We start from the raw sequence: 15,748 nt of genomic DNA on the forward strand, positions 1-15,748 counted from the left end.
GGTTCGTATTGCTCTTCTAGGAGTTTTTGCTGCTGTTTTGCTGTCTGTTTTGACCCTGCTCCTCCAGCCTTTTCCGTAGGTCATTGTCTGATCTGCAGTATTTCTCAAATTCATCATACAACTGCTGTATGGAAGTTGGTTTCTTTCTTGCTAGGTGTGCTGCGAACGGCCCGATTCGGAGGCCTTTGATCGCTGTTTCAATGGCGATCTCGTCTGGGACGTCTGGTGCCTTCGCCTTTAGTTGCACGAATTTCCAGAAGTAGTCGTGTAGTGTCTCTCCCTGCATTTGCTTGCACTGGAACAGATCTGTGGATGTCAGCGACTGTGCTGTTAGCCCCTTGAAATTTGTCAATATCTTGTCCCGGAGGTTTTCTTAAGAATAGACCGTGCTTGGTTTGAGCATGGAATACCAAGCCAACGCGTCACCTTCGGCAGCAATAACAAATGACTTTGCTAGGACGGCGTCGTCTCCACCGGCGGAGGCTACTGCTGCCTCGTAACTCATAATGAACTGATGGGGGTCTATCTTTTCGTTGAGCTTTGGTAGTGTAATTGGCTTGTACACCGTTGGCCATGGCGATTGTTGTATGCCTTCAGAGAGTGGGGACTTGGGATCGATAGGCCTCCGCATCACCTAAGATGGCATCGTGGTCGGGCTGATCACTGGCGGAGGTATGGTTGCAGTTGGTGTTGCTGCGGAGGCTGGGATTGCGGAGGTTGACGCTGGTACTGCATGCTGCATACTTAGCATCTCAGCATGTAGGACTACCAACTGCTGCCTTATTTCTGCTGCTTGTGCTGACGCTTGAGTAGCTTGCTGATTAGCTGCGAATGTTGCTGCCATTCTGCCCCTTTCTTGTTGCGCTCTTTGCAACTGTGCTTGCAGCTGTTGCAGTTCTTACTCGAGTGTTGTGCCTGAATTTGGTTGGGCCTCCGGATCTTGAATCTCTAGATCTTGGGGTTCCGGTGGTTGACCCTGGGCATCTGCTCTAGTGTCATCCTTCGCTGGTGAGGTTGCGTAGGTGCTACGAGTGGTGCGCCTAGGCCTTCCTCTCTGACCCGTGGTCATTGCTGCTCTGGTTGTGGTTTTTCTTTTCCTTGCCATCGTTGGTTTGCCTTGGCTAAACCACGGTGGGCGCCAATGTTGAGACTTGCGGCCTCAGACAGTGTGGAGGAGGTAGAGGCCTCCGCACGCTAAGCGCTGCCCTCAGGCGGAGGCTCGGGAAACAGGCACGACAAGTGGGCGTGTAGGGAAATGGCACGTAAAACTAGGGTTTCATTCATTCATTTTCCAACCACCGGTACTGTTACAAGTGTTCCCTATTTATAGGGCTCAACTACCACTTTTATAGAGTTTACAATAGTACCCTTCAACTGCTACAGTACATTCTCAGAATATTCCACTACTCGCCTTTCGTCTCGGGGGTAATCTTGTCATGCCGCCCTTAGGTACTGGGCCTGCGCGATCAGCCGGCTCATCAGGCCTCAGGATTCGGCGACGGGCCTCTAGACCTCCGCCGTCGGTCTCCGCCCCTAGGACGCCGAGGCCGCAGACCCCCGACGCCCAGTATTGCCGTCCTCCTGCTTGGGTCTCTGCCCCTACGAGCGGAGGCCGAACCGGCGTGCCCGCGCCGTCCACAAGCGCCTTCCTCTGGCTACCTGCACACACACGTAGGTAACGTTGGCACTTGATTAGCCTTGCAGCGGGGCGGCCTCCGCCCCCTCCGCCCGGAGATGCCTACGAGCTAACCGGGCGGAGGCTACGCCAGGGTCACCGGCAGCGTCCTACAAGCAGTCTGAGAAACCGTCATCTTTCTGGGTCTAGAGGCGTGGTAGCTGGGCCTTTGCTTAGGTAGTTGGTCGGAGACGTCTTTGCGAACTGCTGGCCGCGTAGGTCTCCGCCACTCTCAGAGGCCGTGTTACAACACGAAACATATGCAATATCCTAATAAACACATTTGCAACATACGTCTTATAACATAGATGAAACATTGGTAACAGACCTCTACAACGTGCGTGCACAACCATGCATTGCAACATCTTAATCTACTTTTGCAACATCGATATAAAACACTTGCAACATATCTCTGAAATTTCTGAAACACTCGAAACATACGTTTACAACATGCTCTTTCAGCGCAAACATCTCCTTGCTGCTTCGCAAATGGAGGCTCGTCGGCGTGTGGGGTCACTGGTGTGCTCGTTGGTGGCGCCGAGCTCTCCGGCAACGAGGAGCTAGGCGGCGTCGCACAGAGTGCGGGTGTGGGGACAGCACGAGTGCGCGGTGCGCGTAGAGGGAGGGTGGTTGGCACATGGAGATCACCGGTGTCTCGCCGGCAACACGGAGTTGGGTGGCGCAGCACAAAGGGACGGGTGGGGGCGGCACAAGCGGCGGTGATGCAGAGGGCGGGTGGCGCGTTTCCGCCTCGCATACGCCTTCCACCACAAGGGACATCTAGGCTTATGCGAGCCACCTCTAGGTACCTCCTCGTCTTCATGAGCAGTTAGGCCTAAGGATCTTGCTATGTTGCTTGTGGGGAACAAAGCAGAGTAGAGAAAAGAGAAACAGAGCAGAGAAGAACATTAACGCAGTAGAAGCAGATAAGTAATGAGTGGATGAGAATAAGAGACATGGAAATGAGCAGGGAATTAAAAAAAAGACAAAGTTGTAGTGTACATCGTGCCACACGTTCGTCCAAAGAAAGTCTCTATACGTCCTGTTCGTAGCATTACCGTTGTTTATTTAGTTTCAACCCAATTAGCATCATGGTTCCACTTTTGCTTGTCATTTACTCCTAGTGTTCCAAACTATCCGTCACTTCAGTTTTTGTTTTTGTTATTTTTTTAATATCTTTTGTAAGTTTGAGCATTAATGTTAATATTTCATTTCTGGCACTGTCATTATATATGATTTTAATTTTTCTTATATTTTGTAAGTTTTAACATTAATTTAAATGTCATATTTGCATTGCCAGTATTCTTTTTTTTTTCTTGTTTTTTTGAATGCCTTTTTTTTGTTATTTTTATGTTTATTCTGAACAATACACATTTTTTATAATATGATTAATAAAAGGAAATATGAATTAAGATTACAGGCTTTTTAATAGATCTTCATATCATAAAGATTTTTTAGCGTGTGAACACGTGACGTGGCGTGGGATTATACGTGTGAACGTGTGCATCTAGAAGGCCAACAATAGGAGAAAGCAGGCCATGCATGATGGCTGGGTAGTGGGTAGCGGGTAGCGTGTCCATGTAGGAGCCCCAGGTCGTCGCGCTGGCGTGGTTACGTGACCGAGGGGGAGTTGAGACATGGGATTGCAGTTTGGTTGCTTGAAACGTGGTTGGGTGGGATTACACGTGAAGGGGCGTGGGATGTAAGATCTCGGACGATCAAGGCTCGTATAAGACGACGTCTAAATCGAACGGTTATTAAAGAGGGAGAATAAGATCTCGGATGACGAAAGACTCATATAAGACGACAGCTAGATCGGACGGTTACTAAAGATTGAGAGTCCTCTAAAAAAACTCGCTCTTTTATAGTGTGAAAAGATATAATCCCAAGCTTTGTAATGGAAGAGACAAGACAATTTTGCCAGTTAGTACTACTTTTCTCTTACTCTCTCTGTACCGTAGAACCCTAGTATTCCCTTTTATCCCCACTTTTTGCTAGCACTTGGTACCATTGCCGATCACACACACCGCCGGTTACCGACCGTGAAGACGGTTTTGGAACTGCAGTGTTAGCTACGTTTTTTTTTTGCTTATACTTATTTGTTTAAAGGCTTACAGGATTCTCCTACCATACTCCATTGTCGTAGATAACAGGCTTGCAGACATGCTATGCAGTTTAGCTAGCTAGAGCTATGAAATAAATGGCATATATATAAATAAATGTTTGGTGAGGTTTTTTTTATGATAATGACTTTATTACGGCCATCTGTTTTTAAGCGTCAGTGAACAGCCGTCTCCTTCCAGGAAGCGAAAACAACTGAAATTAATGTATAAGGATCATGCATATCGATCCATCGTGGATCGATGATCAATCTGTGATACATGATTGGAGAAGGAATACAATAATCAATAGAAGTTGTTGGATCCCTGGTAGGAGAGTCCAGTGGACCACCAGGCGGGGATGGCGTCGTCGACGACGATGGTCTTCCGCGGCGAGATGTAGCAGGTCATCCTGACGACGAGGCCCTTCGCGTTGCCGAGCGCGGCGAACACCTGGTACGTGATGCCCCAGTTGCGCGACGCGGGCACGTAGCTGCAGTCCGGCTCGCCGGCCCTCTTGACGGCCAGGTCGCCGATGTCGCCGCTGCCGCCGACGTTCATGACGTACAGCAGGAGCCAGTAGTAGTTGCCCTGCACGTAGAACCTGTCAGGCCTAGGGGGCTGACAACAGTATTCGAAATAGTGAACATGGGCCGGCCGGACTGAGTATGGGCTGAATGCACGTAAGCGTTTAGTTCGGCTCACTTCCATGTCTTCCTATGACAATTACCGGTTTCAATCCACAAAAAACAAAAAAAAAAAACCGTTTCAATCAAAAGAAGACAAATGAGTTCATAAAAGTAGAAGATAACAAGTGCAAGCCCAAAAAGGAAAATAAAAAATAGTTAGCTAATAGTGTCTCCTTAGCGGCATTTGTAAGTTAAAAAAAAAGAGCAGAATCATATAGTTTGATGGATCTGTGCTGTTAGCGCTGAAGGCAATGAATGTCGATGGTGGAAGTCTGAATCTCTGATGCCGAAACTCTGAAGATAACTGAAGAAGAGCGAAAATTTGTTAAAGCTGATCAAAGGTTGGGTCATGGGTCGAAAATTATGACCTGAACTCGACCGGTGTACTAGCTGTCGGGTCAAGTTGAACGGTAAGGGCGGTGTTTAGTTGGGCAAAGTTTGTGCAGGTAAACTTTGCATAGTGAAGATTCCCTACTGTAGCATTTCGTTTGTATTTGTGAATTATTGTCCAAACATTGACTAATTAGGCTCAAAAGATTCGTCTCGTAAAGTTAAAGCAAACTGTGCAATTAGTTTTTGATTTCGTCTACATTTAGTACTCTATGTATGTACCGCAAGTTTGATGTGACGGGGAATCTTCTTTTTGCATAGTGCACTTTTCATGAGTTCGGAGGAACTAAACAAGGGCAAGGTCGAGTAGCCTATAATCAGGTCTAGTGAAAAGGAATGCATGGTGCAGCACTTGAACAGCTGCGATATTTTACTGTTAACTTGTTACCTAAGATTAATTATATCGGGGGGGGGGGGGGGGGGGGGGGCTATAATCCCAAGCCTGTAATAATAGAAAAGGTAAGACAATTTTGCCAATCGCTACTTTTTTCTTACTCTCTCTCCCGTGGAACCCTAATTATCTCCTTTTTATCCCCTCTTTTTTTTTGTAGCACTTGATATCATTGCGACCAAGCACTGTCGGTTAACCGATAGTGAAGATGGCTTTGGAACCGGCGGTGTTAGGTTGTTTTTGTAGCAGTGAATGTCTACATATTGCTTTTTAACTCATTCATTGTTTATTTTTGGCTTACTTATTTAAAGGCTTATAGAATTATTCTCCTACCTTATTGTCATAGATAATAGGCTTTGCAGACTTGCTATGCAGTTTAGCTAGAGGCGCTGGACGCAGATAATTGGACGTGCATGCACTACTACATAATAGCACTTCATTGTCGGCCTCATCATTGCCGGAATTAGGAGAACCAGCAGTGTTGACACTTCACTGCTGGTTCTTAGCTCTGAAAATCAGAAATTGATTTAGGATGTGACCGAACCGACAATGATGACAACTATCACTGCCGGTTTGTGTCTCTAACCGACAGTGGTTTGACGGCCACATATCACTACCGGTTCAAGCCAAGAGCCGACAATGATTGGGCTCTATCACTGTCGGTTCTAGCTAAGAACCAACGGCGATAAGCCTACAACGCAAAAGGCTGCAGCCGTCCTCTCCTTCCTCCTCGCTTCCATTCCGAGAACAGAGGCACGTGTTTGGGCCCTTTCCTCCATTGTTGCGCCTGCTCTTCACCATGAAGCTAGCGCTTGGATTTTGAAGAATGGTTTGATCTTTTTGCTTTAAGGTTAGTAACAAACATCAACTCCTTTGATTTTATTGCTTAATTAGCTTCGTTTTGATGGCTACATTGCTTGATTCTCATTCTAGTTCTTTCTCTATTCTAGAGAGCACTTTTCCAATTGGACATGTGTGCAAGGCTCAAATTGTGGTGAATCCATCATCCAAAAGGTTGGTGTCTATGAACACATTTAAATTGCTAGCTAATTATTCCATGGTGGTCAAGATTATCATTGTTAGTATGTGATGCTATAATTAGTTCTTAGAAGTAGAGTAGATTCTTTTATAATTTATTGAGAAAATTAATCTATGTGTCACATAACAACATTTTGTTTGGAGCTACATTGTTGTTCATGATCATGTCTCCAATTTTAAACTTTTTTTTCAAATTAGTGTCTCAATTTTTATGTGGTATGAAGTAGAATAATTGTTCTTCATTATTGTGCAATAATTTTTTATGGGGCTGTGTTTTCCAAATTATATGGGCATTGTTTGGAGCTACATTGTTGTTCATGATCATGTCTCCAATTTTAGTCTTTTTTAAAATAAGTGTCTCCATTTTTATGTGGCATGATGTAGAATAGTCGTTCTTCATTATTATGCAATAATTGTTTTTACTACGATTTTTAATTTATAGGGCCAGGGCTACCAATTTCAGTTTTCCAATAATTAGTGTACAATAATGTTTTCCAAAAATGGTATTTTTGAGCTATAATTGTTGTTCATGAAGCTCGATTTCTTGTTAATTCTTTGTAATTACTATCTCAATATTTTTTTGTGCAGAGATAGATCGAGAGTGGATGCATCTATCTCGAACAGACAAACGGTACATGCATGGCATCAGCCAGTTTATCACCGATGCCAAAGCCCATGTTGAGAATGAGAACCCTGTCTTCTGCCCACGCAAAGATTGCAAGAATCAAAGGAACTTTCGTCAAATTGAGTCTATATGATCGTACTTGATTACCCGGGGGTTCATGCCAAACTATACGATATGGACTATGCATGGCGAGGTTGGTGTGAATGTTCCACAGGAAAACGATGATGATGTGGACATGCCTGACGTAGCCATCCACAATGCTGACAAGGAACCCGGTGTCAACACGGAACCTATGGTCACAGTTAATAATGTGTTTAGGAACAAAACCAGAAACACACCATATGTGTGCCCAGGAATTTAATTCACACATATAGTTACAAATAAAGGGGTAATATCAAAGACAATGCCTTTATTACATAGCGCATAAATATTTGATACAAAAGACATAGTCTCACATTATAGTATATACTATAACTCTATTCTTCTGGCAAAGCCTCCAATACCACAGGAATCGTTAACTGGTTGATCACAAGCCTAACATCACTTGGAAAACTCCACTGAAGAACCTCCGTCTGGTACCCATCCGAGATTTTGCCAAAGTATTGGAATAAAACAAGCGTAAGCTACTATCGCTTAGCAAGCATAATATGAGGGGATGCAGGCTCAAAAGGCTTGACACGGCCGAACTACGGTAAGCACTTTTAGTTGGTCATATTTTATTATTAATCTTAAGTTGCTAAGTTATGCTTAGGCTCCTAAATATGAATAGTTGGAGATATCAGCAATTTTAATTATAACCCAAACCATCCGAGTAACCAACTATTCAGTAAGGGTCCAGGCCGCTCGTGTCCGTGAGCACGGCTGATATACCAGTTTTACACTCTGCATAGGTTGTACGCTTTCACCACGAGTCGTATTACCCATATGCCCAGGTTAATTACTCCCAAAACACTTCTAAGGTGAGCAGGCAGGGTACTCTTTGAAGCTTTTCCCCAGTCGTTCTAATAAGGAGCAGCTGCTAAGGATTCCATCTCCCAAGAGTTATGGAGTCATCTCCAAAAGTGGCACTTATACACGCAGCATAGTACACAACCTAGGGATGAGGCCCATACCTAGCCTGGTATGCCCCTCTTACCCTTTCGGTAAACTGCTACAAACTCGAAAGAGCAAGGTATTGGACTAAGACCAGAGCCATGTGGTCCCCATGGTTATACTGTAAGTCCTAGGTTGTCACTTAAAGATGAGTCCTTATGGAGAGAAACTAGAGCACCATAAGAAAAGGCCCAATGCTCTAGCCCCTTGGTTCCATGTTGCTAAAAAGCATCTTTTAGTACCATGTTGCATATGTCTTTAATTGTATTCCTTAATCAATATTAGTTGGAGCAAACTGAGCATACTAGCCATATGCAAAACCCATAGGTAAATCAAGGACAGGACAATCAATATCAAGGTAAGTAGACTCCAAGCGGTTCATTAACATATGCATATGAATTGAGATTGCAATAAAGTGAATAGGTAACAAGGAGCCTCATATTATACTTGCCTTAATTCAATGTATCGTTGCTGGTCTTGATCTTTGAAGAGTTGCTCCAGATCACCAAAACAAAACTCACTATCTACACGAGATCAAACAGCACCACACAGACATCTAGAAGCAATCATGCATAGCAAATAAAAGCTATAGATTAGAACAGTACACTAATAATCATAAAATCAAGATGAAAAGTTTATAAAACGAATCTATGTCTCACTACGATCACACAGACGCGATAATCACTCAAATCGGAGTTAAAACGGATAAGCTATGAATTAAACAAGATTTCCTTTTGTAAAATAATAAATTAAAGCTAACCTCGATTTTAGAAGTTGAAAACATACTTAACAGTAGTATAAACACGTAGATTACGTAAATACGAACCTAACGCAATTTGAACGGGTCAAATCGGAGTTAAAATGTAGAAGTTATGACGAAAACAAACTCTAGATGGCAATTTTGTAAATATACCAAACTAACTACGCTTTTGAAATCATGAAAACGTATTTTAGAGAGGGCGCTTTGTATTTTGGGTTAGAAAATTAAGAACCCAAGGGGTTCTTATGCAAAAATAGCAGCCGAAGAAGTACGGTCTCATCTGAGTCGTTGGATCAGGTTTGAGTGGCACAAATTAGATGGGAGGGGGACAACGTGGCCGGTGTCGAGCCCTAGGCGGCGTGCTCGCCGAAGAAAACAGGGGAGGTACCGGCGTGCTTCGATCTCGGCATTTCAGCCACCGTTTGCCTCGGGGAAAACTCAGGGAGCAAGAGGAGAAGAAGGAGAACAGGATGGAGGGATCAGAGGGGACCGCTATGGCACGAGATGGACGCAGGGCTTGACTCAGTGGCTCGGGTTCGCTGGAGAACCTATGGCGAGCAAGTTCTGGCAACAGAGAAGGAGGGAGAGGGCATGGGCGGTACTCACTGCTTCCTCACCTTCACGCAAAACCAGGTAGGTGGCTCGGCGAGTCGACGAGACAACATAGCGGCCAACCGGTCGGCGACGGATCTCCTACGGCGCTGCTAGGGCTTACGGCGGTGCTTTGCTGGGCCACAGCGAAGTGAGAAGAAGTGAGGCGGCCTACGGGTGGGTGAGGCCGAGCAGCTAGGCTTCCAAGAGGAGGTGGGCCAAAACCAAAGAGGGGGAAAACTCCGCGTAGCTTGGCCACTAGGCCGAAAGCAATGCACTTGGATTCTCTCCCAATCTCACAAAAAAATGTTGGATCAATGATGGAGATGAGTGGGAGGGCTTTGGCTAAGCTCACAAGGTTGCTATGTCAATGCAAATGGCCAAGAGAGTGAGCTAGAGCCAGCCAAAGGGTATTTATAGACACCCCCAATCAATAGAGCTGTTGGCTCAATTATTGGGCTGACTGCGCATTGATCGGACGCGCAGGTCGTGTTGCACCGGACCCACCGTTAGTGTATACCGGGCGCGTCCGGTAGGTCGACCGGACGCGTCTAGTCGCTCCCTGACCACCACATGGCCATGTGGCTACCGTTCGTGTATACAGTACTTAGAACTAATCAACAAGAATAAGGAGAACTCGCAGAAAGCGACGAATCGTCATTATCTCGGCCAAAAAGATGCCAGAATTTGAAGCAGAACTTGAAAAGATGGATTGCCTTACAGAGGAAGGCATTTTGGTTGAGACCTCCCATTGGAAGCCAAGATCGGTAATATACTGTATGGGGAGGAATGTATGCCACGTTGAGGACGGGAGCTTTAGCTCCACAAATCCACCCATGAGCGAACTCATCCAGAGGATCTCCTAGGTAACTGAGGAGGTAAGGCAAGGGACTCGCACTTCTAATAGGGAGAAAGACGTGCTCACCCAAGCACTCAGAACCAAGGAGCACCCTGATCGCACTAGAGAAACTAGTGTTGATCCTTGGAAACTAGCATTCCCTAAAGAATCTCACACTTACCGGAGCCGCTCGAGGGGTAAAGTGGAACAGGAGGCAGAGTGTTTGAGGCGACTAAAAGAGATGGAAGACAGAATGGACACACAGATTGAGGCGAGTGTTGAAGCATGAGTCCAGCAAATTTTACTGTCCAAGGGGTCAGGAGTACCACAAAACCCTACTCCTACTACCTTTAGCCCACAGTTGAGGGGTCGCAACAGCTACGGATCGACCCAGCTCGATGTAGAAGATGCGAATGTGCCTCATCCGGTGGACGACATCATTGAACCCATCAATGTCAAGTTGTACATCCGTCAGGAATGGACAAAGGACAAGGTGGCGCTCGGCCAGGCCTGGCCTACAGGAGACGGGACCATTAATGGTCGCCCAATTCCACAGGGGTACGCTCACATCACTATTGACAGAATAATTGATAAGAAGTATAATAAAATACACATTGAGTACCCTGCAGTGGAAGACATGCCAAAACTTGGTCATAACAAGGGCTCTCAAGTGGAAGACATGCCAAAACTTGGTCATTAAGCTTGACCACCAATTATCCTCTGATGATGAGGACGACTGCGAGTCTTCGCTCACCTACGATGATCACTCATCATCTTCCAACAGAGATCACTCCCCTCCTCATGCCTTGCCATCACCCCCGAGAAGACAGAGGTCTCCTTCTATTCCTCCTTGTCCGACTCCATCTTCATCAGCCCCGAGAAAAGAGAAGACTCCTCCATCTTCATCAGCCTCGGAAAAACAGAATTCTCGTCGTCATCCTCCTCCTCCACCTTAGCCCAAAACAAGATCAAAGGCATCCTCGTAGTCGCAGAAAAGGTTCTTGGATTCGGTCGCTAATGCTCCTAAAGTGGACCAATAGAAAAACAAAAGGCCGTTCAGTGGCAGCATTATAAACTTGATGAAAGAAAAAATTACAGCACACATGTCGAAGAAAGATTGTGTTAGTTTCTTCAATCTCTGTGCCTCACTGCCTCAGTGTTTGTGGAAGTCCGAATTCGAAAGGCAAACACAGAATAAGTACACTACAATAAGAGCCGAAGAAATACACAATGAAGATTTAAGGAAGATACAGAAGTACGTCGAAGACAGCCCCGAATTAACCATAGAAAAGGCCACAAACATCTATTATGATGTACAAGGGATGAGAACACCGGCAATGAAGTATGAAAGGGGCAATCTTTTGGTTCCCGATGACGAGTACAAAAATTTGACAACATATATGCGCCATTTGCATGAATATTACATGGCTCAAGCAACAGAGAGGAGGAATTTGGTTTTGAGATTATTATCCGTTCGCCACATGTTTTTCATTATCCTGAAGAAGAGAAGCTCGATGTCGAGTGAGAGTGCTTGTTCTAGCTATACCAAAAACGCTCTCTTGATTCACAAATGTTGATGTGTGGACTATATAAGTACCCTACACGCACGATATTATAATTAACTACTCCCTCGAGACATAAATTGTTAACTTTTGAGTACTTCCCATGATTTTATGTAGGTGTATAGCAAAATTTTGCATACTAAGAATCAAATGGGATAACATAGGCTTCTTGGACCCCGGGCGAGTCAATTAGAAGACATGTTTAGGCCTCCATGGATGTGACGTGAAAGACCTAAAAGAGAGATCGAGACCTAAAAGAGAGATCGATTATTGTTTTCGATGAATTCAAGATGAAGAACAAAACCCACATACTTCTAGCCTACAACCGTGAGTATGTGTTCTCGATTTTTAATTTTATGCTTCTTTTTTCATTAAAATTATTCGATAATTAGGATTCTATGATTGCAGCAGCCATTTCGCCTTCATTTGTGTCAATCTTGCTAAAAATCTGATCGAGGTGTAGGACTCAAAGAAAAAAACTATTTCATCATCTGGATGCACTGGTGGCAGTGCTGAATTAGTAAGCGATCCTAATAACATATTATTTTCTAATCACATATACCGCTTTCTAATGTTTCTCCTTTTAATGTTGCATAGGGTCCGAAGAAGACATATCGGTGGGACGCAGGTCTCATTAAAGGTTGTCGAAATAGAGGGAAAGTACATAAAATAGCCGATGGAAAACAATGAATGCGGGTTTTATGTAATGTGGATAATGCTTCGCTATATTGGCATGAAATCGAAATAAACAGATAAGTTGGTGTGTATAATCCTTATTTTATTTATGTCTGTTAATAATTCAATAAAATGATTTACTGATTCCTCTTTGGATATCATCTTTTTTGAACAATAGCGCAAGAAATATAACCACGGAAGGTTGTTAGACATGGAGATCGTCACACTGCAATCAAAGCTGGCAAAATTCATCTTAGCCGAGATATTGAAAAAAGATGGAGTATTTTTCATTGCACAATCCATAAAGTTCAAGGACCAGTATGGCCTAGAGCGGCTCGCTAGATTATTGTAAGAAGTCCGAGAAGCATGCTTCATCTTATCAAATAATTTCTTTTTTATTTTGAGGGATTGAGATCTTGAGAAGGACATTTGAACTGTAACCGTAATATTTGTAATGTTTAATATTGATGGACCTATCGTCTATATAGCGTATATAAAGTGAAACCTGATTCCACAAAAAAATATAAATTAAAATAAATTATAAAACAATAAAATACAAACGGGCCATCACTGTCGGTTAGCAACAAACCGACAGTGATGGACAAAATGGCACTGCCGGCTTGAGCCACAAACCGGCAGCGTTGACTTAGACATCACTGTCGGGTCTTGTCCCAAACCGACGGTGCTGGTTAAGACAACACTGCCGGCTAAAGACACAAACCGACAGTGATGTTAGAGGTTACATTGCCGGGTGGTCTCATGAACCAGCAGTGTTGGTGGAACTGAACTCTGCCGGGTTGTGTAAAGGACCGGTAATGAAGTTGCAGAACACTGTCGGTTTGTAGTAACCAACAGTGATAGCTAACCCTCATCACTGTCGGTATGGTTGTGTCGGTTCAAAATCCGACAGTGATAGAGTATTTTGAACCGACAATATTGTTCTGATCTGGGGTAGTGATGGTTTCTTTACCCAACACTATGCTGCCTCGTGTAGCCGGTATATCGAGAGCCATACGTTTGGATGTCAGGTAAGATTTTTTGGGGACTCGCGCGAGTGAGATTTTGACGACGTTGCTCTTGCTGGCTCAAGCAAGCCAAACCGGCTCGTCCCAACCGAGCAAACTCCTCATTGCTGGCGCTGGCGGGGGTGAGGCGAGCTCACTTGGAACCAAGCACGCCCAATGAAATGGCATATAAATGAATGTTCGATGAGATACTTTTCTTATTACAAAGTTTTTTGTTCAAAGCTTAAATGTCAGTCATCGTTCGCACGAACTCCGGTTGCCTTTTTGTCGACTGAACCTGCCAACATGCACTACAGGAACTGCTGGCTTCCCCGAGTGCCAGCTGCACTCGGGGAAGGCCCAGTTGCACTCGGGGAAGCCTTCCCCGAGTGCAACACTCGGGGAAGAGCCTCCGGCTAATCCTCTCACGGGAAAGGCGCCTTCCCCGAGTGTCGAAAATCGTGCACTCGGGGAAGGCTTTGCCGAGTGCCGTGCTGGCACTCGGGGAAGATTTCACGCCGTTGGCCGACGGCCGACGCCGTTTTCTTTTTCTTTTTTTTTATTTTCTTCCCCGAGTGCAACACTCGGGAAAGATTTTTGATTTTTTTTAAATACTCTTTGCCGAGTGCCGCAGCTCAGACACTCGGCAAAGAAATTTTATTTTTTTAAAAAAAAAACTCTTCCCCGAGTGCCTGGGCTGTGGCACTCGGCAAAGAAATTTGTTTTTTTTTAAAAAAAACCCTCTTCCCCGAGTGCCGCAGACCAGGCACTCGTGGAAGCCTGTTTTCTTATTTTTTTAAAAAAAAGATGTCTATTATGGCATATTATTGATTGTAGTAACAGTACATGCTCTGTAGGTCACACCAATGGGTATTATTGCACTGAAGTGCTATAATACCAAAATAAACACAATATACAATACAAAATCGTTTCTTAGTACAGCCACAATTTTTGGATCTAAGATAACTTGAAAAAGATTACAATAGCAGAAGAGCAAGGTACCCAAACTATAAAATTACTCAATGGGCCAATTATGATAAATTCACAATATGCATTGCATAACATGTTCACGTTGCCAGACTTAGGAAATTTAGTGCAATTTTGAAAGAAAATGGTCACAGGTACATATACAAATCATTGTAAATGGTCACTAGTACATACATCTATGTAGCCCTATGTGCAGCAGGTACCAAGAGATAGCATAAAGGATTTTCCTAATACATGAAAATTCAGAAATATAAAAGAAAAATACAATTGTCTCCAAGCAGGCCAAGTGCTTAATTTTCTAAAGCATTAGTTTGGCCTCAAATCTTCACGGAGTGAAGCCACGCCAATACTCAACCATGTCCAGTTCCCAACTAGCAAGCCAGAACTTGATGTTCTTTCCTTTTTTAAAAAAATACTACTTTATAAGTTAGAGCAGCCCACACTGTATGTGTGACAGCAGTTACATGTTCATATACAAAAACTTGTTCCAATGCATAGTAATTTATTTAATCCAAACAAGTCCTATTGCTCTGGAAAAACCACATAAAAAACTGATTTAATCCAATGCATAGTAATACATAATGACATGTTCTGACCAAAAATTAATCCAGGACTCACTGATTTAGCACATAACAAGAATTGCAATAACAGGAAGAAACAACAACACAAATGTTCCTCACCTTGTTCTTCTTCTCTTCCTCCTTGAGCCTCCGCTCCTCTTCCAGCTTCTTCCTCTTCTCCTCTCTCTTCTTCGCGCTGCACACATCAAACACGGAACAACCAACCCCCGAATCAGGAACAGAAATACCAAGGAAAACCAACGGGCTCAAGGGAGAGGAAGGCTCCTCTCCGCCCTCACCCGCCGGCGGAGGATTCTGCCCGTCGCCGCCCGTTGAGAGCCCCGCGAGCTTCTCCTCCAGACCAGACGCCGAGCCCGCGGGGCTGCTGGAGGCGAACTGGGGGGCGGACGGCGTCGGGGCTCGCCGGAGTCGGAGTCGGGGCGGACGGCTCGGGGACGTGGCTCGCCGCGACAGATCGGGGCTGGACGGCTCGGGGACGTGGCTCGTCGCGTCGTCGTGCTGCTTGCGGGGAGGCGTGGCCGCGGAGGAGGGGAGGCACAGCCGCAGAGGAGGGGAGGCGCGGGGAGACGCGGAGGCCGCGGCGTGCGGGCCGGCGGCGCTCCGGCAGGGGGGGATGCGGCGGCGGCGGCGGGTCGGGGGATGCAGGGCCGAGGCCGCGCGGGGGCCGGGGCGGCGGCGCGCGGGGGCGGGAGGCAGGGGCGGGGGCGCGCGGGGCCGGGGGCATGCCGGCGGCGGGGGGGCCAGCGGCGGC

The 15,748-nt window shown here is 45.3% G+C and overlaps 1 protein-coding gene across 1 annotated transcript; it reads right to left on the minus strand.

Moving 5' to 3' along the window:
• Positions 1 to 4,080: 4,080 nt before the first annotated feature.
• On the minus strand, positions 4,081 to 15,748 carry LOC136523243 (uncharacterized). Its single transcript, XM_066516989.1, has 3 exons — positions 15,276 to 15,748; positions 15,097 to 15,172; positions 4,081 to 4,491 (listed from the first exon to the last, which is right to left on the minus strand). Exons 1-3 carry the CDS (start codon positions 15,719 to 15,721, stop codon positions 4,081 to 4,083), a joined length of 933 nt encoding a protein of 310 aa, XP_066373086.1. The 5' UTR covers positions 15,722 to 15,748.

This window comes from Miscanthus floridulus, chromosome 18 (assembly GCF_019320115.1).
Source record: "Miscanthus floridulus cultivar M001 chromosome 18, ASM1932011v1, whole genome shotgun sequence".
Classification (NCBI taxonomy): Eukaryota; Viridiplantae; Streptophyta; class Magnoliopsida; order Poales; family Poaceae; genus Miscanthus; species Miscanthus floridulus.